Source organism: Genypterus blacodes, unplaced genomic scaffold, assembly GCF_046128005.1.
Source record: "Genypterus blacodes isolate CSIRO-AG114 ecotype Tasmania unplaced genomic scaffold, CSIRO-AGI_Gbla_v1 ptg000022l_1, whole genome shotgun sequence".
NCBI lineage: Eukaryota > Metazoa > Chordata > Actinopteri > Ophidiiformes > Ophidiidae > Genypterus > Genypterus blacodes.
In genome coordinates this window covers 4,517,548-4,545,509 of record NW_027466835.1, presented here as the reverse complement: position 1 = coordinate 4,545,509, position 27,962 = coordinate 4,517,548, and the positions used below count along the sequence as shown (strand labels likewise).

Genomic DNA, 27,962 nt, shown 5'->3' with positions numbered 1-27,962 from the left:
TTGTCCACACTGCAATTAAGTCACAAACATAATCTATTATCATTATGCTATTATACTACTATAATTGGAGAGTGCATGTGTGGGTGTATTTGCCCAATCGCCTCCAAACACTGTTATGGGTTCCAGCATTTGCATTACGGTGAGTTAAATCTCATTTACATTTAGATTTAATTTGCATTACCAAATGATTACTTTTATTATACGATCTCCAGATTCATGAATTGTTTGGCTGAACGAGCAGGGTCTGACAAGGCGGATGGGGGTGTTGCAATAATGCATTTCATCCAGCAGGGGGCACAAATATCTCCAAAATAAGTTGATGGATGCACAGCCCTGACATGCTGTAGGTATAGCAACGTGTTGTGGGTAAACGCTGCCTACTGATGCACAATGAAGACTCACAGCTATATTATAAACATACTGGGATGTGTATGTGTGCCCCCCTCCCTTTAAGTCCAATAATACATTTGTTCACCAAACACTTAACTTAACTCTCTCTCACCTGGTTTGGCTGATGTCTTTCTGTCCTCTTCTCTGTGTGTCCTCTTTCTCAGGTACTCTGATTACACAAACCCACCCCCACTCCCGCCCATCCCACCCCGGCCTCCCCCCCAGCCCCACAGCATGCTAGCTGTGGGGCTGGGGGGCGATACTGGTACAGTCAGTGACCAGCAGTCCCACTGTGCTAGCACTGGACACTGTAACGGCCACGCTGGTGGTACCCACAGGACCTGCACTTGTTGGGTCAGTGGTGGGGTCACCCTGGTTGGCGTGGGTGCCCATGTGGCCCTGGAGCTGTGTGGCTGTCTTGCACTGCACTCCACAAAGCTGGCAGAGGAGCACTCCTCCAGCACCCGTCCCACCAAACCCACCCCGTGCACCGCCGCTCTCCTTCCACTCCTGACCGTGGTGCTTCTGAGCATGGACACGCAGGTAGGTGAGGGTGGTAAAACCTGGAAAACAGAAGCGACAAGAAAACTCAATACACCCACATTGAAAACAATGAAAAAGGTGTACAAGAGCATTAAGATGTGTTTTATTCTAACAACTATGTGTAAGATAGCTCAAATCAATCATTCAATTTAAAAAGTCAAAATTTCCCTAACTAAGTGCAACTTACTGCGGTTGCAGAGGTGGCAGGCGTGGTGCTGTGACTGGTTGTGGACCCTCATGTGGTCTGTGATGTAGGCAGCAGACAGCAGCTTCCCACATATGTGACACGGCACCTTCTCCTCATGCCGGATCAGATGAGCACGGAGACGATCCCGTGTGGCAAATGCAGACGTGCATGTCTGTGTAGGACATAAAGACGCGCATTGATCCATGTACAGACAAGGTCAAGAAATTGGCAACATTCCATCTTAGTTCTGTGGGTAGATATGGTTTGTTTACAGTACAATTGATCATCACTAAGGTAATGTTGATAACCTAGCCTTTAATGTGAACTGATTCTTAAGTTAACTGAGTGGATTGAAATTTAAGCCCCTTTCACATATGCACTCAGGAAAGGGACTGATTGGGAGATCAGGTAGCAGAAAATCAAATCAAATCATTTGTCAAATCAAAGGAACTGTTACAGTCTCAATGGTCTATGGCCAAATACCAGCAAAATTACAGTAAACATAGGGCATTTTGTGTCACGTCCACCCTTATTCACCCTCTACCTAGTTCTCAACGTATCAGATATTTGGAGAGAGGATCACACTCCCTGACTGAGCAGGAGGTTCAGGTGAATGTAACACTGGTGATTGCTGATGTTGAGAGTGAAAGTGTGAAAGAGGAAGTCAGGGAACATTCCAGCGACATCCTGCTTTGTTCTAGTATACATGTGTGGAAGGGGCCATGGTAGATGTGTGGATGTGGAAGTTACCGTGCATTTGAACGGTCTCTCTGTAGAGTGCACCTGTCGAACATGACTATTGAGATGGTCCGGCCTGAAAAAGTAAAGAAAACCGGCTGAAAGCTTTATCTCAGATTTCCGTACTGAATGAACGCCGTGACACACAATGTAGAGGCTGACAAGCTGCTACTCTCAAATCATGCATGTGGCAGCTGCAGTCTTTAGTTGAACTTTACGTTTCTTACCGCGAAAAGGCCTTGGCGCAGTGAGGACAGACATACGGTTTCTCCACTCCGCCTTGGTGCGAACGCACATGATAACTCATTCTGTCTTTCCTCTTGAAGCGCTGCTGGCAAATGGGGCAGGAGTAGGGCTTCTCATCTGAGTGGGACAGCCGGTGGCGGTTTAGGTGATAAACGTCTCTGAAGGCCTTTCCACAAGCTTCACAGGCGTGGTTCTTTCTCACCTGGTTGGAGTTAGGATTAGGATTGGGATTGGGATTCTGTGAAGCGGAAGCAGAGACGTCAAACATTTGTCTAAGTAAGCAAATGAAGGAAGGAAGGAAGTAAGGAAGGAAGGAACCCACCTGCTCCATGGAACCCACAACGACAACAGCAGCTTGGATGGGTTGAGGTTGCGCAGTCATGGTTACAGTTGCTGGGGCAATGGACACAGAGACCGGCTGGCTCTCTTGACTGAGCTGACCGGGTTGGGGGAGGATCTCCGGTGCGACCGGCGCAATCGGAGGAGGAGCCGGCTGGGGGGGCAGGGTGAGGTGGAGCAGGGACAGAGGGACCGTCTGCTTGTCCAGACGTGCTCCCTTCCCTCCGTCCTCCTTCTCGCGGGCGACTCTGTCCTTCATTTTGATGCCCGTGTGCACCGACTGGTGCCGCCGCAGGTTGTAGCTGTTTTTGAACTCCTTGTTGCATGTGGCACAGATGTGAGCTGGCCTGCTGGGTTTGGTGACCGCTTTGACTGGAAAACACAGCAAGAAGAAAAATGTAAACTTTCAAGTTCAAACGTTTACAACAAGAGTTCATTTTCTTTTGAGTACATTATTTTGTTCTATGAATATGAATACAATTCTACTGTCTATTTAATATCTAATATCTACTTGTTGGATCCCTATCCAACACAACATGAAACACTTGGAGACCCCCTCACTCACCGGGCAGAGGCTCCTCGCTCAGCGCCGCCGTGTCGACGGTGGACGGCGGCGGCACGAGCTGCTCTGCTGAGGGGCTCTGAGCGGCGCCTGTCAGGTCCGGCAGAAGTTCAGACTGAAGAGGTGTCTCTGGCTGGCCCTGAGTCGGCGGCGTCTGAGAGGGAAATTGTTTAAAGAGAGATGTTTCATTTCCCCTCAGTCAACATTAGTCTTGAAATGTTGGCCCTTTTCTCAAAACATTACAAATTTATGTCAACCTCTGTTTTTAGAAGTACTTCTCCATTCTCCAATGCTCTGTTGTAATGATCAGGTTTTGGGGTTTGACAGGGGATTTGACGAGACTGTGAACATGCCTTTAAATGCAGATGCTCACTGAGAGGTTTGGAATTATATCCATCAGTCCAAATGGGAAGAGGCCACCTTGAGTTACATTTTGTTATGACAGACAGTACAGACAGTCATATGGTAGTGTAACAGTAAGAGTCATTTGTATGTATATAGACTGATCAAATCCCCTTATTCCTTAATGTTTTCAGTGGAATGTTGTTAAAGCCGTGCTCTAAGCTTCCATGAGGGATTTGAACTTATCTTATAGTGTTGCATTTAAGCTCCACCTCCTGCAACAGTTTGTTTTAGGGTCTGGTTGACTTCTCTTCCTGCCTGACTTCATCCATTTTTGCTGAGTTCCACTCACAGAGCGGTGAGTAAAATTGTTTCCTCTGTAAATTACTTTAAAATCACACTTCATCTTACATTTCTGATCAACCGATCTGTCAAGGTGCATAACTGTTTAATGTATAATTTTCTGTGGCACACTGTTGTAAGTTCATTTCGGAGTAATAACATCATAAATGGTGATTTTGTCAGACTGAAGTGTCTGGTGTACCCTTGTAAATATCCACATTACTTTGAATTCATGTTGTTTAAGGTTTGCAGCAGTTTAAGGTCACTTTATATGGAGAGTTTATGCTTCTTTGTTTGGTTTTGTCAGAATTAAAAGCTAGAGTCTTGTCTGTCTCCTTGAACAAAACGAAGAGGCAGACCATCCACAATAAACTACTGTAGTAGTTGGCTAGAATTTGTAATTTCATTGCCACAAAATATACATTACTATAGCTATCATAACCTATTTGCGTTTTTTGCTGGACTGCGTTGCAGTATGTGGTGTTTTGGCCATGGATCAGGTCAGTGCTGACCTCTCAGATAATCCCTTACAAACAAATTTGGCTCATGCACGATCAAGTTTTGTCATTAGTGAACCTTAGCATGAATGGGGGCAGTTTAAAGGGAAAACCAAGGATGAAGAGGTGAGATGAACACTGAATGACTTAGGTAAAGGTTTTAAGACATGAACAGTACTAGCAGACTATACAGTAAGTATGATTTTACATCAATTTACTTGGTTAGGTTACAGTCTAACGTTGGAGTAGGTGAGCTGGCATGGGCGTCCACCTGTGAGAGGATAGAGGAAGCCAAGCCAAAAGACAACTTTCCCCTGACCCCTGTGTGACCTCCCCTGTCTCCTTCTCTCCCCCCCTCCCCACTTAACCCCCACAGAGAAATATCACACAGACAAACCCCCCCCACCCCATCCCATCCATCTCCTGCCCAGCCTCCAAAACCACAAAAGCAGCTTCACATCAATTCAACACTTACCTGAAAGAGGAAATTGCTCCAGGAGGCATCCATCCTCAACACGGAGAGGACTAAACCCGAAGGCTGGGACCCAAAGAGGGGAGGGAAGAGGGCAGCGAGCCCAGGAAGAAATGCACCAGCTGCTGCTATGAAAACAAAATCTGAGGCCTGTATCGCACCTCCCGTGTACCTGCTAGCTAATTGAGGAAAATGTACAATACTACGGGATATTTACATACACAGAGTTACGGTTAGCGGTGATTAAGCGCCTAGAGTGGTGAATTATTATGGCAACATACAGGCACTGGCGAGACGCTTTTGTAAATGCTACAGAATGGTTGTTATCATGCTTGCTTTAATGGTGCATTTTAATAGAATTTGCTTATGTCTACTGTAATAAAATTTGTTGAAGTGCATGCAAAATAAAGATTCTTTTTTATACAGAAGTAGCTGAGGAGGATGTAGTCGAAACGTAAAAAAATCATAGTCAGCAGCTGTTGAGGAGTCATTTATTTTCGATAGCTCCGAAAAGGCCCGAACGATGGATCCCAAGCCTCGGCGTTGCGTACAGCTCGTCCCATAACTAGAGCGCTCCTGGTCGGCCGCGGTCCATGGCTCCGCCTCGGTGTTTCAATCGACAGGATGACATCTTTCTCTTTTTTTCAAATCCTCTTCCTCTCTCTCGCCCTCCCTCCCTCTCGGTCTTTCTTCCTTTTCTTTTTTTATCTCGTCTTCACCCCCTCTGTCCCTCTCTGCTTTAAAGGGAAAGTATTTTGTGTATGCACCCTCCGCGCGGACCCCGTCTCCTCTCGCACCGTCCCTCTCGCCCCCGCCGCCGCTACTTGGTAGGCCGACAAATAATGAAATCCCACCGGTTACACCAGCGCCGCAGCCGTCAATTCCACATTTCACCGCGACGAAAAGCCCAGGAAGGAGCCGCCGACCGGTTCTGCGTTCGCTGGAGGCGGCAAACTCTTGGGTAAAATGGTGTCGGGTTTAGCTAAAACAATGCTTTATCCCCTCGGCATCTTAAAGGTAACGATACGCGCAAGTGCAACAGCTGGATCCCACAGTGGTAACGTCGGTACACGCAGTCGTAAGGCTGTAAAGACCCGAGACAAAGCCGCACCAAACTCTGTTCAAGAAACTGAAGGTTTGCACGTATCCTTAACATGCAAAACATGTAAACAAGATATCGCATTTAACAAATTCACCAGGAACTATGTGATGATTCGGCACTCACAGAAAACTCAACATAATACGTAATCGCCATAATATCACAACTGGTCTCCACTGATCCCTGTGGTTCGTTCCTATATAACTTTCAGACACGACAGTCCAGCAATTGGACTTAAGTCTAGAAATTAAGCAAAAAAAAAACTTGTATTACGTTAAGTTGTCACACGTGCACAATTCATAACAATAATAGCTGGGTTCCATTTAAGTGTTAGAAGCTCCACGTTGGTTTAGTGGCGTGAATGTAATGATGTAATCAAGTCAAAACGTAGTATCTTCTTGTTTGTTTCCTTTAAGTCATTATTGCAATTAAATGTTCAATTTGGAATTTTACATTAAATTTGAATTTTAAATGTAATCCTTCTGTCCTGTCCTGTCAGTTCCAGTTACTTATGAACCAACAGTTACAACCACAACTGAAGACTCATCGATTCCACCGGCCACCGAATCCACCAGTGTTTCAGGGGCTAATAATGGGGATAGAAAACCCGGCATCGGTTTAGCGCGCGCGGGCGCCGGGAACGTCACGGACAACACGTTTTTGCCTTTATATTATTTCCGGCCACCGGGACCAACGTCCGATGACACCAGTGGGTCTGGCCCCCCCTGTAACCAGAGGTTTCAGGGAGAGTTACAGGGGGGGTCGATATTTAACCCGGAACCAGTTTTGCGCACTTGATAATTCTTGCCATTGAAGGTCTTGAATTCCCATGATTGCTAGCTCAATTTATGTGTCTTTATTTTTGCAGTTCCTTTTGCACACTCACAGGCACTGCATGTAAATAAGCATAAAATATGTTTACAGTTACAAATATGACACTAGAATAAACTTACTGCTGCAGACATTTTGTCATACATTCATACAGTGACTCCTTACACCAAACACATCAGTAAGGAAGTAATATTTAGATTTCAACACATTCACCAATGAGCCTTTGCTTTACATGTCCTAAGGGCCTCAGTGTCACAGAGCACACAGAGCAAACTAATGATCAGTGACAGAAAATGCTTTTAAAATGTGAAACAAAACACCACAAATACTTAAATACTTAGTTGCTCTTCTTATGAGGTACAGTTTACTTCATGACCTCCACAAGGGTTTTCTTTTCTACTCTAAGTACAGTAGACTGGAACAACAACAAAAAAGCAAAAAGCAAATGCTCCCACAAACCAATAGAACAAACGCAGTGATATCAAACGTTTCAAAAAAAGCATTAAGTATTCAACATCAACACGTGTCGATTACCCATAAAGTCACATACATATCTGCAAAGGAATTTCTTTAAACGAAGAATGGCAGAATATGAGGCATGGCAGTCACAAACAAAAGCACCACGTCTTATCATGAGTAAATAAGGTTTTTCTTATCTTAACCCAGTTTGTGAAATTTTACCAAGTAGACAAGGATGTAAATGGTTTCAGCTCAGAGAAGGTGTTAGTGTGTCAGTCTGTGTCGTATCGATTTGAGATTTCATGAAATTGATTGGGGGAGAGACATAAGTTCATGACTAAAAAACCACAACAAAAAGTGGAACATCTCTAGAACTTCACAGACAATCTTACAAATGTGAAGTTAGTTACAAATAGTTCATTTCAAAGTCAAATTGTCCGTCCAGAGAATTTTGAAATGTGTCCGATAACATGAGCAGCGATCAGCAATTTGTGCTAGCTTAGGCAAGTTGAAAGCGGACATGAAAGCACACAACACCTGAAGGAAATGTTTAGTGGTGATAAGTGTGAGGCGTCAAGTTATGAAACAAATACTTGGTTTATTTTAGGTTTGGTTCTGTTTGCCTCCAAAAAAATGCTATGTATTATCTGCAGTGCCCACTGCCAGAATCAGCTCAGTAGAAAAAGGAATAATGGAGAAGAAGTGTTTTCTCTCCGGGCTGAGCTGGTTAATAGAACTGAAAGTTGCCTATGTCTGATAGTCTGGCACATGTAAGCACACTCGAGCCGCTAAGAAACAAAACTGTGGCGCTCAGGAAACACAGAATCACTGACTCACAACTTAGCTACAATATATTAACTTTTTGAGGAAAACTAATTCTTAACACCCTCTTTGTGTACTTTTTGTCAGCTTTTAAGGTTTATTATAGAATCTGAGCTGCAGAAATCAGTGCCACACAGGTCGCCACACGTTAAGACCAAACCTGCACTCATAATTTTCGAAACTTGAGAAAAAATAAATAAAGATCACGTTAAAAGGTCCGGGAAAATAAACCAGAAAAAATAAATACTTACAGCACAGAACAAGTCACCATAGAAACCACCTTTAACCTTACAAGGGCCTGGATTGGAATTGGAATTATGTATTATGTTTTGGTCATATCTTTCTTTCTTTCTTTCTTTCTTTCTCTCTCTCTCTGTCTGTCTGTCTGTCTGTCTGTCTGTCTGTCTGTCTGTCTGTCTGTCTGTCTTTCTTTCTGAGACTGAGAGGATGTGTGGGACAGACACGATAATGTGTGAGCACTGTGTTTCACTGAGGTTCTGAGGTTTGGTCTCTCATTGGGCTTTGGCCTTGGCCTTTGCCTCTCGCTCAGCCGTGTCCATGGCAGCCATGTTCTGGGAGGCGGTGATCAGGTGCACCAAGCTGATGACCGACTTGAGCAGGCAGATGATTCCGCTCAGAGCCAGCAGTCCGTACAGCCAGCCTGCAGCACAAACACACAGGTCACAATCCAGACCGACTGCACGTCTCACAGGAGATAGAATTTCCTTCAAGTCAACTTACCAGCAGGTTCTTCGACGAAATGGAGAACATAGAGCAGGCAGAAGAAGAGCTCGTTCCCCATACACATGACAAACAGAGCCAACTGCAAGAAACGATCAGACAGAAACAGCTCATTCATTTTCCACTCCACACTCTCTTGCTACAAAGTGTGTGTGTGAGTCAGACCCCTCACCCTGGATGTGTAGTAGAGGTGTAGGATGGGGTTCCCAGAGAGGTCGATGGCCTTGTGACTGGCTGATCCCTTAACTGTGGAGCTGAAGAACAAGAATGTTAACAGTGGTGAAGGAAGACAGAAACTGCAAGCTTGTCACTAAAGCCACAATTATGGAGTTTACAAAGACACGAAATGCTGTGCTGTTAAAGAGCAGGTACCTGTGCATGTGCAACCAATGACTGGCGATGTCCAGACACATGCTGACTTGGAAGAAGAAGGTATAAGACGGGTAGAGCAGCGACAGGTTCACCAGCAGACACATAGTGGCACAGCGGTCTGTCAGCATGTCCAGCATGGCACCAAACTTGGTACCTGAGCAAAACATCACAGAACAAAGGAAGTCAGAAAGGCCTCAGGAGGTTTCTATCATCTCCTCTAACCCTCATGTTCTCTCATCCCCAAACATACTGTAGGTGTTTATTTACTTTGATTGAGGGCCCGGGCAGCATGTCCGTCAAACGCGTCCAGCAGAGCACTGAGTAAGTAGCAGAAGACAGCAGGCCAGGGACTGAAGGGCATCAGGTAGAAGGAGAGCAGGGCCAGCACGATGCGGGCGTAACCTGCAGAGACGGGAAGAGATGAGACGGGACAAAGCTACAGCTGCTTCGTGGCTGCTTCACTTATTTCCACGTTTCACATCACAGCTTGGCTCAGAAGAGAATCTCACTCTTGGCTTTACAACTTTTATTCCTGACTTGGCCTGAGACTTTCTCCTTGAAAAGTCTGATTTTTGTTAGACTTTGCTCTTTTACTCCTTTACAGATAAAGGCTGACAGTGTTCAAATTCCTATTTCTGTATTCACCAATCTAATCTAGTAGAGTTAATCTGGAGTAAGAAGAAGAAAGCATGGGAGAAGCAGCAAATGTCGGTGTTTGATACAATATCAAGGGCAACGTGTTATAACAGCTGCTAATGGATCAACATATGGAATCGACTGCAGAAAAAGTTGTCATTTTCCGATTATTCAATCAAACGCAAAATAATAGATAGATAGATACATAGATAGATAGATAGATAGATAGATAGATAGATAGATAGATAGATAGATAGATAGATAGATAGGTAGATAGATAGATAGATAGGAGTTGTGTTGGCTAAATGACAGCTCACCGATTAGATTGGGGACGAAAAGAAAAATGTTTTCCTCCGCCATTTCTGTGGTTTGTTGTGTTTTTATTCGAAGCAATTCTTCTTCTTCGCCTGCAGTCGAGTAATTCGGTAACGCCGACAGAAAAGCTTCTCTTGAATAGATATAGGCCAACGTGCGATATAATTTGTTTCGTTTCTAACGAGTGATGACTTCCGGACGAGGAGCGGCGGATGTGTTTTGATAGTCAACATCTACAAAGGATTTCCGCCAATGACGAGCAGGAACGTGATTTCCGTTGTTAATCTTTCAAAGTAAAAGCACAGCAGTCGCGTCACTTCTTGTGCTCGCCAGCTAAACATCATGTCACAACCATGACTAGACTTTCCTTTAAATTTGTAATGAGAAAACACAAAATCAGGCTATTTTAAAGGCACATCTTTAAATAACCGTAAAGATACTTTCATCAAATAATAATCAAAGTTATGACGGTGTTGTCAGCCGAACACAGAACAATGATGTCATACTTATGCTTCACTAAATGTCCGCTTTGGCTCATTTTTACAGGGGTTTACAGCAATTGTGCTGTTTTATTTTGTCGGTGTTTCAGAAGGAGCAGCCCACTACCGTTGGGCCATTGCGTGACGTTACGTGACGCGGACCGCAGCCTCCGCTCATTTTTCTGAGAGAGATTAAAAGTTTATTTTTAGGCTCATCGCTCTATCCTTTTCCATGTGGAATGCTCCGTTGATCCTCCCAGTGGGTCTTTGCTGCTCCGCCTGCGCTCAATTAAGGAAACTGCGCCTCCGCATCCTGAGACTGAGCCAAGGTCACAGCAGCATGAGGACTCACCACCGCTGTAACCTCACAGGCTTCATGAATCTGAGTGACGCAGAATCAGAGATCAGCTTTGTGCTTCTCAAATGATCATAAAATGAAGTTCTTAACTGCCTTTTGTGTTGTAAAGAAGCCATAACAAGCACCAGAAAACAATAGATGTAATTGTTATGTAAGTAGCCCTATGTGTCCCATGTATGAAAAGCATCCTAATGTCATGCATTAAAGATGAGCACAAGTAGCCTAAAGTCATGGAAGTATCCTGAAACTACAATCAGATGAACAAATGACCATTACAATCTGAAAACTAACAGCTACATATTCACAATCCTTGCATTTCTTCCATGTCAGGTATGAAGTGACACTGAAAAATGGGGCATAAAACTGAAAATGCAGCAATGACTCTCATTTCATAAGCATTAAAAGAACAGATTTGCAAATGTAGGTGATGTAGTTTCAAAAAAGCACAAAGGAGCCATTGGTTCTTTTTTTTTTGTCAATTTATTTCTCCAAAATTACTTTTTGTTACGTTTCTGTACAACTCTTTTTTTCACGGCGCGCCTCCCACCGCCTTGCATTGAACCTGAACATTTGTAACCTGGCCTCCCTCTGTAAAAACTCGTTCTGTCTGTCAGACACACAACCCCCCCGCCCCAACTCTCCACATGTACACAGGCAGATTCTCACTCTTACAGTATTCATCTTCATCATTATCATCATCCTCACAGCTGCTCTCTCGGGGGGAGGGGGGGGGGGGGGGGGGGGGGGGGGTGGGGTTTGCTTGCCTTTTTTCTATAGAAGGCCGATAAAGTTAAAGCTGCACGAGGGAGTTTGTGAACCAAAATGGCAAGGAGAAGTTCCAATGTCTGAGAATTTGGGAATCTTGTTTTTGCCTCGAGCAGATTCAGATGTGAAGATTGGTACATTTACAGTTTATACATACAGTACAAAGCTCAAGCAAGACCTGGACAAACAAACCCGGAGAAATCTCCTCTTCGGCTTGTTTACAGTGGGACACAAACATACTGTATGCCCCCCGGTGCGATTCAGGTTTGTGTGTCTACAGGAGGAGGCGTTAAGAGGCAAAAACAATCGTTATAGCTCAGACAATAGGCGACTCCGCAGCCCCACCTACAGGTCTGCCGGGTGCATTTTTGAGCACATTTACCCGGTGCAGCTTTAAATTGGCAAAGAAACAACACCATGAAGGAATGGACAGCACTGGAAAATCATGCATTAATAAAAAACATGAAGGTTGGCAATGTAAAATCCCGTGGTTGGGCTGTTTTGGAGGCATTGGATTGGACGGGAAAAAGCCTCAAACCAGCGTGTTGATTCCACCCCCTTACACACACCTGCATCACTAAAACACTAAGTAAAACATCAGCTGACTCAATGGCACCAAACCTATAGTCTGTAACGTCTCCCCACTGATGAGGACACTGAAGGGGGAAGCACACAGAACAACCGGCTTCTATGAATTGCTCACTGAACACCGACACGGACGTTGACAGTTCGTATCTACTCGTTCACCTCTTAAAAGGTGAAAGACGCAGCTCGGTTGTAGATCCCCCCCCCCCAAAAAATAAAAAAAACAGGAAATTGTGTGATTGCCAGATAATCGCTTTGACAACATTTGCACAAATATGCGGGATGAAACAAACGTATTGTAGCGTGAGCCAGGTCTGCGTCCGACCCAAACATTCCCACCCAAACATTCTTTTACTATCAGTGCAAATGAGGTAGACATGACGACTAAAGACAGCATCGGATCACACCGACGTCGGCTTCCTCCAGGGGGGCCAGAACGCGACAGGAAGCGGATCAGTCTCGGTCCCGTCGCGACCAATGGCGCCATTGGAGAAGGCGAACATGTTGCGGATGATTTTCTACCCATTCGGACTGTGCAAAATGAAAGGATAAGGTGGTCGAGTAAGAAGAACAGTTTAGGTTACAGTGCTTTGGGAGTCTGCGGTAACGCCGCACTGAGAGTCCTTTGCACAGTGACTGAGAAGTGTGACATGAAAACAAAGATAAAAACAACATGGCACCAAATGTTCTGTATGAATCAAAGTCTGGTAATGCGTCTACTCAGCTAAACTGTGAATGGTCGCACTCACCATTTAATACTGGCTCAAGAAAAACAAAAAATTAAAAACAAAACCAAAACAAAAGGTAAAACGCGACCGAGCCCAGTGGCTCCGCCCCTCGGAGTGTGGCGGGAATGCTGGGAAAGGCAGTCAGTCCTTTTGTCCTCCTTAAAAACCGTAACAATATTTTTTTTTATAGCTCTATCACAGTAACATTGCGCTTATTCCCCACCTAGTGGTCAAAATTGGCAATACATTAAAAAAAAAGGGGAAAAAAAGAAACTTAAAAATTAGCGTACAACATAAATATTACAACCGCAGTAGTAGTAATAATAATGATAGCATCTATTTGTCTGCATCTATTACAAATCCGTATAACTCAAGTGACAAAATAATCATTATTATTACTCTAACACAGTTTCCAAAGTTAGTGCTTATATGTACACTCGTAAGTACAATGCGAGTCAAAAGTGTTTGGACAGTGAACAATCTTCAATATACCTGCTACATTTACACAGGTATCTTACATTTATATGCATTTATATAAATAGGTAGTGTGCATGTTATCCATACAAATGCCATCTGTACACATGTTCCATGCACTGAATTGAACTCATTTGTAATGCACATGTACATCTTATCTACAGATGCAGACAAAACGTGGGCCCGCGGGTGGGGGTGGGGGTGGGTGAGTGAGCGGGGGAGTTCTGGGCGTAGGCGAGGTGTTAGTCGCCGTACGCGCCTTTCAGCAAGTTTCGTTTGTTTTTGGGTTGTTTTTTTTTTTTTTACACTCAACAGAACTCTGTGGCAGCGTCCCTTTAAAGAGGCTTAAAGGGAAGTGGTAGAGTCGTCTCGCGTCGGCCCGACAACGACAAAAAGAAAAAGAAAAGATGGCAGTGTTTTTCTATTTGTCGTACTCAGAATCTTAAATCACTACAAAGCAGCTACAAATGACGCGCTCGCAAGGAATCTGTCCCCAGTGGCCAGCCCCGCCCCCAGCCCCAAGCCCCTCCCAATGGTATGAAACACTAAAAATGGAAAAACTTTACAATTTAGCGTTATTTACATAGTTACAGTGGTTCTTAAAAGCACCGCCGGCCTCAGAGGAGCTCCACGGCCCCTGGGCTCACTTCTCCGAAGAGGTCACTTTCCACATCTAAACACATCGCCGCGTCACCTGCCGCTCCCCTGCTACTTTTCTTTACACAACACTCTCTGCTCTACGCCGGAAGTCCTCTGGTCCGACCGGCTCACTTTTATCTCCTGCAGTTTCACCGTATCGCCAGAGAGTCAATACTGTGCAATGAAGTCAAAAGTGTTACAAAACCAACGAGTGCTTCCTCGGCGTTTGGACGTCGCGCGATCGGACTCGTTGGGTTTGCAGCACCTGGGGCTCGTTTCCACACCCTGACATGCCGGACGTGCCGCACTCTGCCTTTAGCCACGTTTCTTTTTTGGGATCGTTCTCTTTAAACACTGTTCCTGTGCAACGCCGTCCCACCACCTCAACCGGGGTGAGAGGTCAACTCCTCCCAGCAATAATGCAGGGGGTCACGTTTAGGGTCTTAATACTCATATTAATGTAAGTGTGCCTGAATCATAAGCACAAATGAGAAACTGGGCAGCTGCTCAATGTCATAAAAAGGCATTCCGGCATCCTATAGTTGTGCATCAAGGCCCAGCACACTTAATAGAAAGTTAACTGTATTCATATTTTTAAAGGGGGGGATTTGTGTTTTTCTATTCTGCTAAAAAGTAAAAAATAAACTAAAATCCACCCATCCTTCTCCGTCATGTGGGCTCCATTCTGCTTCTCTCCTCCTCACTAAAAACCTTTGAGCCGCGTTTGTTTCCACGCAGAGAAGCAGAACCGAGCTCACGAGCAGCTAGAGCAGCTCTCACGAGTAGGAGAGGTGGGAGCCATTGGAGATGTGGGAGGTGACAGACGTGCTCCGGCTGAGCCCGCCGTCGCTCCCGCCGCCCGGCCCCCCGGAGGCCGTCCTCCGCAGAGGCTGGGGGCTGTTCCTGAGGGCCATCAGACTGGGGCCCCGGGCGCCCAGGCCTCCGTAGCCTCCTTGAGAAGAGGAGGAAGAGGAGGCGGAGGAAGGAGGAGAGGAGGAGGAGAGGGAGATGGGTGGAGGCGGAGGTGGCGGTGGCAGGAGGGCCAGGGACTGGGAGGAGGCGTGGGTGGAGAGGTGGTGGTGGTGGTGGTGGCCCTGGGAGTGATGGGAGTAGTGGCCCCCGCCGCCGCCGCCGCCCACCCACTCCCTGGACCTGTCCCGGTCCCTGCTGTCGCGCTCATGGCTGTCACGGTAGAGCTGCGGCGTGCTCTGGTGGTGTTGGTAGTGCTGGGGGAGGTAGTGCTGCTGGTGATGGGTGGAAGAGGAGGATGTGGAGGACGATGAAGAGTGACCCCTGCTGCCCCTGTGCAGCTCACTGTCCCTCCCCATGACGTGGGAGGAGGCCATGGACTCGGCGCGGCTAAACCCTCCTCCACCGTGGTTTTGGCTGCGCCAGGAAGGCGGAGCCACAGAGTTCTGCACGCTGTGGCTCCAGTGGCTGCCTGAGCGGGGGACAGGACGGGACGGCCAGCCGCTGGAGCCCGAGGAGGGGCTGGGGGTCGGGTAGCCCTGGTTGTAGGCCTCGGCCGGGATGCCCGTGAGCGCCATGTTGCTGAAGCCGAGTCGCATGCTCTCCGAGTCGAAGGACTCGATCTCGTGAGCCTGGCGCTCCAGCAAAGTCCTGATTCGGTCCGACCGTTCGTTCTGCAGAGAGAGCATCTCCTCCTCGATCTGACAGGAGACAACAAAGTTTCAATATTACTGTTGGTTAGCGTTAAAACAAGTTGTGTGGTAGTTTATGATAGTATGTTAATATGAAGTGTGTATGTGCTGTGGTATACAGGTGTCCGTACCCTCTGCTCCAGCAGCGCTCTGCGAATGGAAACCCTCTGCTCCAGATCCTTGATCTCTCGTTCGTGCTGTGTGTCGGTGTGGATCTTGATTTTGCTCTGGTAGGCGTTCAGCAGCTCCAGCTCCTGCTGCAGCTGCATGCGGAGGACCTGATACTCCGCCTCCTGGGTTTCGTCCAGTCGCAGCTGTCGGGACAAACGGGAAAAACTTCGATATCAGTCGGGCGAAATCTGCAGGAGGCACTGAGGCGACGATTTGCCAATGCGGTATTGCGATTAAACAGCAGGTCTACATCTCGTTCACCGCTTACATCTTTATCAACATTGAAACGCACATTGTCTAAACATAGTTTACTATGTGTATACTGTCAAATTCAGAAAGGTTATTTTCTTGGTTTCCCAGTTTCCTTCATGGCAGTTAACCCTTTGCTGTGCAGCACTGATGCAGTTCTCCTGCTGTATTGAAGTGGATGTTGCGGTCATGAGTAAACACTTTTTCTGGGATCGGTGTGGAGGGTGCGCGGAGGTTTCCTTGCCTTACTCACAGCCTGTGTGGACAGCATGTCGTTGATGGAGTGGTCGTACTGCTCGGCCAGGATGGCCAGCTTACGTGTTTGCTCCTCTTTGATGCGTTTGAGGACGGCCTTGTGGTCGGATTTGGGAGTGCTCTCCAGCAGGTGGTTGCGCAGAGCTTTGTACTGACGAGTCTGGATTTTACAAGTTTCCTGGAACTGACGCTTGATCTGCAGCTCCTTGGACTGGAAAGGACATTTTAGTGTTAAACACGACAGTTTGAATGCTCCGTCTTGCAAAATCATTCAGGTTTCACTTCAGCATCATTATTAGTTTATCAAAACTATTTTAAGCCACATTTACATTTGATCTCATTACTTTAATATGCTTTGAATCTTTGATGAGTGGGCGGAATCAGCCGATTGTCTGTTTGGCCCCGTCTTACCTTGAGGCTCTTGGGCTGCTGCCGGACCTCCATGGCGTGTTTCTGCCGTAGCTCTTGCTCACGTCGCTTGTTGTACTCCATCTGATTGGTGAGTTCGGTCTGGTGCTGCGTGCGGATCAGGTCGGCCCGAGTTCTCTGCACTGAGCCCAGCTGCCTGAACTCCAGTTCCTGTGTGGACTCGTGATGGCGCAGCAGCATGGCGCACTCCAGATCCTTCTGGGTCTGCTTCTTGTTCAGGTCCTAGTGATGGAGGAGGAGGGACAGAGTGGAAAGGGCCGAGTGTAAATAAGTCCATTTGATCATAGAGAGTTTTAGGGTGGATGCCGGGCGGACTTAAACTCCTGGTGTGTGTCTGTACCTCTCTCAGTAGATCCTGCTCCAGACTGTGGCGAGCCAACAGCATCTTCCTCTTGTATTGGCGACACTGTAGCTCGTAGTATTGCCTCTGCCTTCTAAGCAGACTGGCCTCTTCCTCTGCCTGCATTTGCTGAAGACACTCCTTCTGACGGATCAACCACTCCTGCTTCTCCCGCTTTGGAGTAGACTGGTTCTCATTCAGCTCCTGTTAAGCAGAGGGAAACAGAAAAGGAGATGAGTGAAAATGTACACAAACATCAACATGCTGCATCTACAGGTAAACGGCTTCTATGTCTTTGGATGGAAAGGTCACAAGATTCTGAGTAAGTGTCTTGCCTCTTTCAGCTGGTCCTTGCGCTGGCGGTACTGGCGTTTCTGCGACTCCAATAGACTTGTCAGTTCTTTCTTCTGCTGGCCCAAAATGTGCTGCTGAAACTTCTTCTCTTCTGTCAGAACTCCTTTTGTCTGAAGGAAGACAAAGAAATGTTGGGGTCAAATTTAAAACAGGTAAATAAATGCACATGTATTTCTATGTATGCTTTGAAACCTGTCTGAGATTTCCTGTGTTACACATTCTACACCTGGATTAGAAATATAGATCTGCAGCTTTTCACAGACAGGGAACAAACTGTGAGAGATGTTCACATATTAGTGGTAGTTTGGTCACTAGAAGAAAATGTGAGTCCTCACCTCTTTGTCCAGGATGGCCAGGTGCCTCTTGGACTGCTTGTCGGCCTCTGTGGAGAAACTGTTTCTCTGGTTCTCCAGCTCCTTGTCCAGCTTCAGCTGGTGCTCGTCCATCTCTGCCTTCAGTTTGTTCTCCAGGCCCATCAGCTGCTTCTGGTGCTGCCGCCTCATTCGTTTGTATCCCGACATCTGCTCCCGCAGTGCCGAGCCCTGCTCATGCTCCTGGATCTGACGGGTCACCTGTAGGAGGAGAGGAAGTGGATGAGCTTTTATGTTTAGGAGTAGGACAATGTGTGAGCTACAGTGTCATTTGTTTAGACAGTGATGATAAAGGACAGAGTGTGGAATAAAAACAGAGCTGCTCTCACTCACCAAGGAAGCAGTTCGGATGGTGGCAAAGTGATCACGATTGCGGTAGTAGGCGCGACGTCGGCCGGCAGAGGGAGCCTGGGGTTGGTCCATCTCTGGCTGGTAAGGATCGTCATAGATGTTATCCTGACCCTGAGGAGGAAGTGTGGTGAGAAGAGTCAGAGACAAATAAAACTGAGATGAATTCAGAGTGTAGCAGAGAGCCTCAGCTGTTTGTTTTTTGATCTGATGTCAGCCACTCACAAATAAAGATGGCTTGGGATTACAGATACTGACAGAAATGAATCAAAAGCAGGAGTTACCGTGGGCCGGTGTACGATGGAGCTGTTGGAGGTGACCGTGTGCTCCCCCTCCTGCATCATGGCCATCTCACTGCTGCTGTCATCAGAGCCGTCTGCCAGGCTGTTGACTGAGCTGCTCTGGGAGCTGGCTGAGATGGACATACTGGGCACAGACTGGGAGCTCTCCATGCTGTTGACCGTGCCCGTCCTCAGGAGGTACTGCTCCACCTCCTGGCAAACACGAACACATGTAATTTCAGTTCCTGCAAGTTTGTACTATATCTCCTCTTTTTCAATCGTAACCTTTTTCCACCCCTCCTCCAGTGCCTACCTCCTCATCCTCCCCTCCCTCAGATACAGGGCCATTCTGTTGGGTCTCCTGGAAGAGAATCTTCTTCATTTTTCGGTACTGCAGGTTGTCCAACTCCCGCACTGCATCCTTGGTGCGTGCTATCAGGTCCATGATCACAGTCAGTGGACGCTCACGGCACAGGAACCGATGCTGAAGGGGGAAGGATGGAAAGATGGGTGTAAGGATGATGCCACTGCAGAGGGGTTTACCCAAGTGAGGTGGGACTGGATAAAACAGAAAAGCCAGGTTCTAGCCCCTCACATTCAGCAGTACATCCGAGGTAGGCCGGTCCTGGGGAATCTTCTGTAGGCAGGAGTCAACAAAGTTACGGAAGGAATCAGACCTGGCAGGAGAGATGAGGTGGTGTAAGCACAGAGAGAAGTCTCCAACATCTACACCAACCACTGATCCAAAGAGCTCAAACTAAAGAGTCAGAGTTTCTCACCAGTGATTGGACTGAAGAATGGGGCTCTCATTCTGAGCAATATGGTATAAGGCACTCATAGCGTTCATGTTGAACAGTGGAGGCTTCCTCTCCGCTGCAGAAAGAGCACAAGGCCATTAGTCGAATATAACTTCATATGTAGGTTTAACTTGAAGTACAGTCAGATTCCACAGTTCGTACCCAGCTCTATGGAGGTGATGCCCAAGGACCAGACATCCACTTTGCCATCATACTGGCCCTCGTCCATGGCCAAGATCACCTCTGGAGCCATCCTAGCAGAGGTCAGGAGCAACTAATTAGGAGGCTGGATTTCACTGCAGCGGTTTAGTTTAGACCAGAAGGAAAGAGCATTTTCAGCAGAAGGTTTTGAACTCACCAGTAAGGAGTCCCCACAAAGGAGTTAGCAGGGGCCACAATAGAAGCGGAGCCAAAGTCCCCCAGCTTGACCTGACCAGGCTCCGTCAGCAGGATGTTTCCAGCTTTCACGTCCCTGGAGCCAGGAATTAAACGGACGATGACGTTAAGATCTCTCTCTCATATTCACAGTTATGCTGAAGAGGCCGACACGATGGAGGAGCTGTTACCTGTGAATCATGTTGTGCGAGTGAAGATACGCCAGGCCCTCCAGTGCACCATGGGTAATAGCAGCTATTTCGATTTCCTGGAGAGGCTTTTTGTGAACTGAAAGTAGGAGAATAAAGAGACACCAGGGAGGGAGGGGGAGAGAGAGAGAGGTGAACGGATGAACAACAAATGTGCCAAACTAAAGTGTTGCACTGGCAGCAGTTAGCGTTTGGTGCTGAACAAACCTTCCAGGAGGTCTGAGGCAGAGCCGAGGCAGTACTCCATCACCAGCTGAGGGAGACACAAATTTAACAAGATTGCCGTCAGTAACTAATGCAGCGAGCAGACTTGAAGCATGCGCACACACACGGGGTACAATCCTCACCCATGCTGTGTGCTCTCTCAGGTAACATCCCCGATACTCGATGGTGTTGGGGTGGCGCAGTTTCTGTAGGAACTTTACCTCCTTGATGATGTCCTGCCATTTCTGACACAAAACAGAAACAGATTTAATGTCCGAACGCTCCACTATTTACCAACTTATAAAAGGAGACAAATTGTCTTGCAGCCACGTTTGCTTACCTCGTTAGTCTGTTTGCCACTGTAGGACATTTTCTTGATGGCCACCACCTCATTGTTTCGCACATCTCGGGCCTGTTGGATCATACATATTGTCAGAGTTGAAGCTTTTAGCAGCACTTTGCTTTAACAAATGTTGCCTTTGCCAAAACCCCGACGCAGCTTCATCACACTGAGTTCTTTACTGACAGGAATCTTTTCTGGGAGAGAGACTGGAAGTTCATTTTGAGACCATCGGGGGGAGCCAAAGCATTCATCCGACATATTCAATGACAAAGCCCCAAAGCAAAGACTGTAAACCGAAAATCGCCCACACACGGCATCGACCAAAGTATACATATCTGAACATCTCAGACCAGCTCACATTACAATGCAATGAGATGGCAGTGGCAGCATCGACGTGTCTACTACGACCCTGAACGCCTCGTAAGACTCATTCCTAACAGCACTAAAGTCTGAAATGAGGTGAAATCAACGAATGCAGCTGCTCACTTCATGACTAAACACAGTTATTTTAGGACTTGACTGTCTTTGTAAGTGGCCATTTAAAGACAAACCCCCCTCCCCCCTTATGCTCTGTTCCAAATACACTACAATGCCTGTAGCATATACGCACTCACACGCGCACCAAGTACACACACCGCTGTTCACACACATTATTAATAGCACTGGCACATTTGATACATTCGTGCACATCGTCTCTTTTGTGGCACATTTTGCCTTTTAAGGCTCGACGCAAATCAGATATTCAGTGTGGCAGTGGGCTCTGCTTTGAAGGTGTTAGTTACCACGTAGCTGGAGACATTTCTAAAAGGGAAGAGGAGATGTAGAGCTGCTGCGTAGATGTTACATTCCCACTGTTTTCCTAATTAGGTCGGGGAAATTTCATATTCACAGTTCAGTAGCTAATTAGCGAGGATTCGTGTTTGGGGAAAGCGTCTCTGCCAGTTTGACGCTAGTGACGTAACGCTGCGAGTTACTCCGGCCTCCTGGGCTCAGTGTGCATTTCTCAAGGAAACACGACAACTGGATTTAATTAAGGAATCACATCATGATACAACAATGCCATTTACCTCAGCAAACCCTTATCCATGAGCTGCAGTAATGCAACACAGGCTCCTGCGTTGCTTCATGTTCGTACACGCAAAACAGGTTTAGGGTGGCAGTGGATGCCAAGACACCAAACTTATGTGGCTGCCAAGAGACCAAACTTATGTCTGCGCCGGGAGTTACAAAATGTTCACTCTGGTGTCCTACTCACAAAATAGACGGCGCCGAAGCTGCCGTGGCCGATCTCACGGAGGTCAGCGAACAGCTTCTCCGGATCATCTTTGCAGAAGAGCTCCGCCACATCAGGGTCCTTCAGATTGCCCGCCCGTACACTCGCGGGCATGGCCAGCTCCTGGGAAACAACGCAAACACAGGTCAGTACAAGCGGGGACAGACTCCCAATACAACTACCATCAGAGCAATGCAAAATCATCATGACTTCAACTTCCTTACATCCACTTCCTACATTCATTCCTGGTCTAAAACATCTCTAAAGAATTCCGTGATCTTCCAGGATTTCAAAGTCGATCGTCTGTGCGGAGACAGAAGAATGATTTGGTGAATCTGAATCTGTTTGGGATGAACACATGACGGCTTCTGGCACAAGGGCGGTCAGCTGCGATAGAGGAAGTCGACGTGTTTAAAAGCTGTGAAAAATTCAGACGTCTCTTAAAAATAGCAAGGAGGAGACGGAGGAGTAACAAGGTAGGGAAAAAAACAAGACCAGCACAAAGCACATGGTGATGTGTGAGAGACAAAATGGCAGCTGGTTCTCTCACAAAGTGCTCTTCAACATGAACGCATTTCCAATTACTCACTGTTCAGCTGTTATGAGGAGAATTGTGATGTCAGTCATCAGCGCAGTGAAAGCCTCTCACCCTCCAAAATAAGAACCTGCTCCAACCAGGCGACGTTTCCAATTCAGTACTGAACACAAGTGCTGACATTCAGCGTTTCTCTTTGTACGCTCAGGGAACAAAACACTGACAAATGTGACAAAATCTGCCAAGGAAAGATGTTCGACGCTTGAGTGTAGTACTTGAGTAATATTTCTACTTAGGAGGTCTTGTTTAAAACACACACACACGTTGGTTTGTCTTTTTTTGTTCAAATCGACAGTAAAGTAGCTTTCACTTGTAACGCTTCTGCTGCTCCGTGAAGCTCATCAGCACAAAGGACGGCAGAATGTGCAGAAGAACAACACAAGATAAGATGATTGAGAGCAGTGAGAGCAGATGATGAAGGTGGACAGTGATGGGGCCTAACGATGAAGACATCACGTCTGAGTGATGCTGAAGCTCTTTGTGCATCACTGATCATGTAACTGTCCGTCTCCTCAGCAGAATAGAAGCAAATACCTCCATATAAACACACCTGAGACAAAAGTACTGATGATATGCGCGACAGTACTCAGTGGAGACGCCAACACACATTTGCATAAGAAATGTTTCTGAAAAGAGAACAAATGCCGAGTGAAACGCCACACAGCTCCTCACTGTGACCAATCACACTGAAACCAAAGCCCGGTAAAGAAAAAGATACAGCCATGAAAATCCAGAGCTGAGCTGATCCTAACACATCATCTGACTAAACTGGCTATTTGACATTAGTCTGGCCTGGTCTTTATTTAGCCACGGTTACTGACTAACGCAGCAACATTTGATAATAGAGTTATTGTAGCCGCTCGTCTTTGAGCTTCAGTTGGAGCCCGAGGAGAGCCGGCAACATAACCGGGCCTCTGTGACTCAGTGAATGCATGAAGAAACGGCCTGGGGCGTCTGTTAATGCACGGCTGCATGGGTTGTTCCCTTTAACGCGCCACTGTGATGTTAACGCGGTGGTAAATCTGTGCAACACAAGGAGACAGACCCCCTACAAGACATTCTTTCAAAACGCAGCAATTGACTCCGAAAGGGATTTGATGTGGCACTCTGGGACACGTGGTGTCAAAGCTAAGGCCCAAAACAAAGTAGCTAGTAAAAGCCAAAAAAGACCAAATGTGAAGTATCATAGTCAAATAGTGGTATAGAATTAGAAGTTAGTTTAGGGATGTTCAACCATGTGTCTGCAAACTGAATCATGATCAGAGCCCAAATGAATAATGCACTCATTGATTGTGGTGTTCATGAGTTATGACGCATATCGATGTTTTAAAGCACGTGGAGCTTAGTCAACTTTGTTGTCTATGATGTTTCTGTTCCTCAAACCGGTGTTGAGCTATGGAAACAAGTATGAGAGTAAGAGAACGATCAAAAAGCTTCAGAAATGGTTTAGTTGTGATGTAATGGCCGAATAGACTCAAGAGTTGAAAATGTGGATTTTGCACAGGAGAAGCTTATTGGTGGGAAGGACGGAGTAACTTTCACATGAGCAGGGAATAAAAGCTCCATTAGTGCCAGACCCATGTGATTCTTCAATATAAATAAAACCTTAACAGCTGGACCACACACACTTGCGCATACACAGACATGTAATGAACCTTTATGGCTCTGGTCTCAACATTAAAGACAACATATGGAAAGTCACATCTTTGATCCTGAGGGGAGCAGAGACTGAATGATAAGGACCTTCGTGTGAATGGAAACTCACCAGCAGCGAGTGTTTCAGGGATCAAACCAAGACTTTTAAATGAAGCTCCACACCCACAAACTGTGGCCTTTTAAAATCGCCTCTCCCCATTGAAATGAGATGTTATACCAAGACTGCATCTACATCATGCTGATAAAACATAAACCTTACACATCTGCATAGTGTTTGTAATAACACTGATATTACAATTGGCTAATAAGCACCTTTCCTGTGATATTTGACTTAAAACACATTTGCCTGGCTGTTCATATCTGCACTGGAGGCCTGATCAGGCTAAACAGCTCCGTCTTCTTCTCGCATTCTGTAAACAACATTCAGCGTTGTATCAATACCTGGCCGACAGATAAGCCAATATTATGTAACCATGGTGACACGACTTTCCCCAAACTTTGTGTGTTCATTAGATTTTCCAGGATGTTTCCCGGTCTGTGAAAAAATATCCGATGACTATTCCACAATTCCCATGATCATACGGACCTTTATTTGAAAAATAAAAACTCTATTGTGTGGTTTTGATGACAGAAAGATGGATTCTCTCCCCCTGATTAGATGACAAATCCCATAAAACAGACATCAGCGTTGCTTCAAATCAAAAAGAACACGAAGCAACCACATTAGTGGCCTCGATCTTCATTTCACGCCAACCTCATGTCAGGACATCGCGTCTCCTGTGTTGACTACTCGGCCTCGATAACCGACAAACAGGATCTCGCTGCTAAACCTGTGTGCTTCCCTGTAATGTTGCACTAAGATCACACTAAACATCGCCCGCCTGCATGTTAGTTTGTGTCTCTCCTAAATGTGACCAACACATTAGAAACGCCCGCGGTGTATTTAGCTGAAACGCACGATTCGTTCGAGAAATTTGTATTTAACAGAGGCGTTCGCTAGCTGTTAGCTCTGAAGCTAATGTTGATATCGGTAGAATGAAACCCAAATGGCTGGGGTTGCTGAATGATAACGGATTAATTTATTTGTTTCACAGCCGCCCGGTCACAAACACTCAAACAAAAGGCTTCCTCCTCCTCCTCACACATTAAGTCTCTTTACTGTCACTTATGTTTGACTGCACTCGCAGTGATTTATATCTGACGGGTTTAAACTCATTATTACTCTGGTTTCGGTCTTGTGTTTGAATGTTTTTTAGAATTAGATTAAGTTTTTATCTTCTTCGTTTAACTGAGAAGCTGAATCCATTGACAAGACCCCCGGGCGTCCGCAGACCCCAGACTGAAAACCGCTGGAACGGCTAACAGCGTTACCTAGCATCGGCGCTAGCTAGCTAACCTAAATAGAGCATCACTTACCGCAGCTTATTGTGGTTCCGCTCTGGAACGAAAAACAACTGTTAGCAGGCTAGCGACCCTCAATCCTCATAGCCCGAGTTTCTTCACAGCAGCGGATCAAAATGCGTGTCCCGTTTCCATCGACGCCCCTCTAGATTTAAGAGCGATGAACAAAAAATATTTATCTGTAAACGGTTCAGGTCGAAGCCCGCTGGTTCTCTTTACTGGGTTACTAGCCTCGGCTAATTGGCTAGCTTAGCTCAGCTAGCTTGCGAGCTAACATTAACGTTAGCTGTTCAGCGGGGTGTGGCTGGCGTTTCTCCGCTCTGTTTCACTTTGGAGCATTTTGTCCCGTTACACCACTCCGCTGTAAGCTAAAGCCTTTAATTGAGACAAAATGTCTGCGTCCCGTGCCCGGGCGCGACTTGTTCCTTAAACCGTTTTTGTTCTTGCTAAAGACAAGATGGCACAGTCTACTGAGGCGGGACTCAAGTGTGTTCACCGGAACATGATTGATTCTATTTCCGGCGAGGTTCGGTTTCACAAATAAAAGAGTATAATTTTATCGACCAAGATAATATTAGTAATTCCTCGAAGGCTTTAGTTAATCGTTATTTTTTTGCAATACACCACATCTGTTGGCCATGTTTCATAAAGTCGAGCCTGCTGAAGTCTGTGAACTGCAGGGGGACTGTGACGTCAAGCGTGGAAAAATATTTAAATATTGGGCTCAGGATAACTAAACCATATGAAACGAAACTACGTGCAGCAGGCATTCTGCTTTTCAATACTTTCTTTATACAGAACAGAACATTTCACATTGGCTAAACCCGTCAAATAATAAAAGTACAAATTTAGGCAATAAAAAAATTGGGTTTCTATATAGCACTTAAACACTTTATTTTATCATTTTAATTCTCTCATATAGATTTATGTCAACCTAGTCAAACGACATTTAAATTAAAATTGATGAATCTTCTTTAGTGGCTTACAGTGGTAAACTAATGGGCTAAATTAAAATATTTAGAAGGGAACATAAACATATTTACAAGGAAACATAAAACCTTTACTCTGAACCCAATAAATCTTTCCTGGCTTTGTCTGCGTTGATTCCAATAAGGAAGCAAGAACACTTCTTGACATGTCACCCATGAGATTGGCAGCCTGAACAACAGCACCATAAACCTGTAACCTGAAGTTCTTTTATCTACCTATGTTGAACGCACTTATTGGAAGTTGCTTTGGATAAAAGCCTCTGCTAAATGACTGTAATGTGTGTAATGTAATGTAATGTAAACCAAAGCCTCATCTGGTTTGTTCAGCCCCCTGCTGTAGAAGAAATTAATGTTATTCGCTATTAGTTAAATCGTGAATCTACAAAGATGAAAACTACAACAAGAAAAAGTCCATGTCCCTGTTTCTTGAAATGTCGAGCTTTGAATACTTAAACAATATGCGTTCATGCAACAACGTCTGGTAACGGTATAGTTGTGAATTAAACAGGAATAATATTCAGGCGACAAATACTTTGTTAGCTTTTAAATGTGTTCTCCACTGTGTTAAGATAAATTACATTACATTACATTACGACCATTTGGCAGACGCTTTTATCCAAAGCGACTTACATATCATTACCACCCTTCGCAGAGGGGGGAGCCATTGAGGGTTCGGTGCCTTGCTCAGGGGCACCTCGGCAGGGGCTCAAACCGGCGACCCTCCGGTTCCCAAGCGGAAGCACTACCCACTGAGCCACTGCCTCACCCTACCATATAAATAGAACAGATAATCAAACACACCGGCACACAAAGACAAACACACCCGCGCACAACCACACTGTTCTGGGAAGGAGGTTAAACATCTCTTGAACTGATAAGGAGAGTTTGTGGCAACGGACGTCACACTAATTCATGTGCAGTTTCTTTTATGATGTTGAACGTTAGATTTTGCCCTGACCAGCATGTGATTAACATGTATTGCTTTATTGTTGACTTGACGTGACATTTAATCAATAGGAAAAACTCAGCCGCCTTGATGCCACTCTGTCACAGGTTAAACACACTCGCACCAGAGGGACATTCAGACCAGCACGTGTTTGGACACCTGGAGTAAACCGGAATGTGGCCGGGGGTGAAAAGATACCCCAGCAAAAATCATTTAACTATTGATTCATTTTACTTAAATATCAAAATAGTTTCTGTAGATTATAAATGTTCTGAGGGATTAAATGTAAAATCGTTCATCGCAGAAGCATTGTGACTTTATTCTGATTAATATTTTGGCATATTTCTTGATCCATTATTCGATTCACTGTTGTATTTCACAAGAGTAGTACACACACACACACACAAGGGCAAAAGTATGGATTAAGTAAGTAAAGGTAATTATGTGCAAAAAATATAAATACCATGCTTAAGAACAAAAGCTCGCAAAAGCTAATTAAGTACAGCAGTTACCTGCAAACAGTCTCTCATCACAGCATTGTCTCACTTCTTTCCTGCTTAAGCGGCAGAAAGCCTATGATAGGTGTTGGCGTCTCTCCTCAGATTGGCAGGCACTTTAACACATACTGAACCATAGTTATATAAGATTATTAAACTGTATTTGATATGTCAAACTCCTTGTTCTGTGTTTCCCATCTGAAAGTTGCATAACAACGATGCCCTATTTAAAGTAAGAACTGTTTCAGCCTCATCTC

General features: G+C 45.7%; 3 protein-coding genes across 5 annotated transcripts; all 3 read right to left on the bottom strand.

The window, feature by feature from the left end:
- Positions 1-599: 599 nt before the first annotated feature.
- maza (MYC-associated zinc finger protein a (purine-binding transcription factor)) lies at positions 600-5,656 on the bottom strand. Of its 2 annotated transcripts, XM_076142721.1 has the most exons (7): positions 4,662-5,656; positions 3,009-3,159; positions 2,427-2,815; positions 2,086-2,342; positions 1,871-1,934; positions 1,121-1,292; positions 600-953 (listed from the first exon to the last, which is right to left on the bottom strand). In XM_076142721.1, the coding sequence occupies exons 1-7, from the start codon at positions 4,692-4,694 to the stop codon at positions 628-630; spliced, it is 1,392 nt and encodes a 463-aa protein (XP_075998836.1). In that variant the 5' UTR covers positions 4,695-5,656; the 3' UTR covers positions 600-627. The 2 variants fall into 2 exon arrangements, with proteins under 2 accessions (XP_075998836.1, XP_075998835.1); XM_076142720.1 differs by having other exon boundaries at positions 2,086-2,815.
- Positions 5,657-8,207: 2,551 nt separating this feature from the next.
- On the bottom strand, positions 8,208-10,173 carry cdipt (CDP-diacylglycerol--inositol 3-phosphatidyltransferase (phosphatidylinositol synthase)). The gene is made up of 6 exons (XM_076142669.1): positions 9,936-10,173; positions 9,250-9,384; positions 8,983-9,136; positions 8,783-8,864; positions 8,611-8,692; positions 8,208-8,530 (listed from the first exon to the last, which is right to left on the bottom strand). The coding sequence occupies exons 1-6, from the start codon at positions 9,976-9,978 to the stop codon at positions 8,382-8,384; spliced, it is 645 nt and encodes a 214-aa protein (XP_075998784.1). The 5' UTR covers positions 9,979-10,173; the 3' UTR covers positions 8,208-8,381.
- Positions 10,174-11,309: 1,136 nt separating this feature from the next.
- taok2a (TAO kinase 2a) lies at positions 11,310-25,758 on the bottom strand. Of its 2 annotated transcripts, none has more exons than XM_076142667.1 (20): positions 25,289-25,758; positions 21,604-21,744; positions 20,346-20,417; positions 20,149-20,250; positions 20,009-20,054; positions 19,784-19,880; positions 19,576-19,689; positions 19,380-19,471; positions 19,200-19,293; positions 19,016-19,097; positions 18,734-18,904; positions 18,424-18,633; positions 18,125-18,253; positions 17,756-17,992; positions 17,402-17,530; positions 17,067-17,270; positions 16,709-16,948; positions 16,287-16,508; positions 15,754-15,936; positions 11,310-15,631 (listed from the first exon to the last, which is right to left on the bottom strand). In XM_076142667.1, exons 2-20 carry the CDS (start codon positions 21,733-21,735, stop codon positions 14,738-14,740), a joined length of 3,450 nt encoding a protein of 1,149 aa, XP_075998782.1. In that variant the 5' UTR covers positions 21,736-21,744; positions 25,289-25,758; the 3' UTR covers positions 11,310-14,737. The 2 variants fall into 2 exon arrangements, with proteins under 2 accessions (XP_075998782.1, XP_075998783.1); XM_076142668.1 differs by having other exon boundaries at positions 16,296-16,508.
- Between the last annotated feature and the right edge of the window lie 2,204 nt (positions 25,759-27,962).

What these genes read in the sequence shown, in the direction of transcription:
- taok2a (XM_076142667.1), bottom strand. Translation starts at nt 21,735, where the DNA reads ATGCCCGCGAGTGTACGGGCGGGCAATCTGAAGGACCCTGATGTGGCG. An exon ending in CATCACCTCCATAGAGCTGG is followed by an intron (nt 19,294 to 19,379) that starts GTACGAACTGTG and finishes CTCTTTCTGCAG; the next exon opens with CGGAGAGGAAGCCTCCACTG. An exon ending in TGGCCATCCTGGACAAAGAG is followed by an intron (nt 17,531 to 17,755) that starts GTGAGGACTCAC and finishes GTCTTCCTTCAG; the next exon opens with ACAAAAGGAGTTCTGACAGA.
- maza (XM_076142720.1), bottom strand. Translation starts at nt 4,694, where the DNA reads ATGGATGCCTCCTGGAGCAATTTCCTCTTTCAG. An exon ending in GGAGCAATTTCCTCTTTCAG is followed by an intron (nt 3,160 to 4,661) that starts GTAAGTGTTGAA and finishes TTTCCCTCTCAG; the next exon opens with ACGCCGCCGACTCAGGGCCA. An exon ending in TGCGCCAAGGCCTTTTCGCG is followed by an intron (nt 1,935 to 2,085) that starts GTAAGAAACGTA and finishes TTACTTTTTCAG; the next exon opens with GCCGGACCATCTCAATAGTC.
- cdipt (XM_076142669.1), bottom strand. Translation starts at nt 9,978, where the DNA reads ATGGCGGAGGAAAACATTTTTCTTTTCGTCCCCAATCTAATCG. An exon ending in TTTCGTCCCCAATCTAATCG is followed by an intron (nt 9,385 to 9,935) that starts GTGAGCTGTCAT and finishes CCGTCTCTGCAG; the next exon opens with GTTACGCCCGCATCGTGCTG. An exon ending in CATTGGTTGCACATGCACAG is followed by an intron (nt 8,865 to 8,982) that starts GTACCTGCTCTT and finishes CTTGTTCTTCAG; the next exon opens with CTCCACAGTTAAGGGATCAG.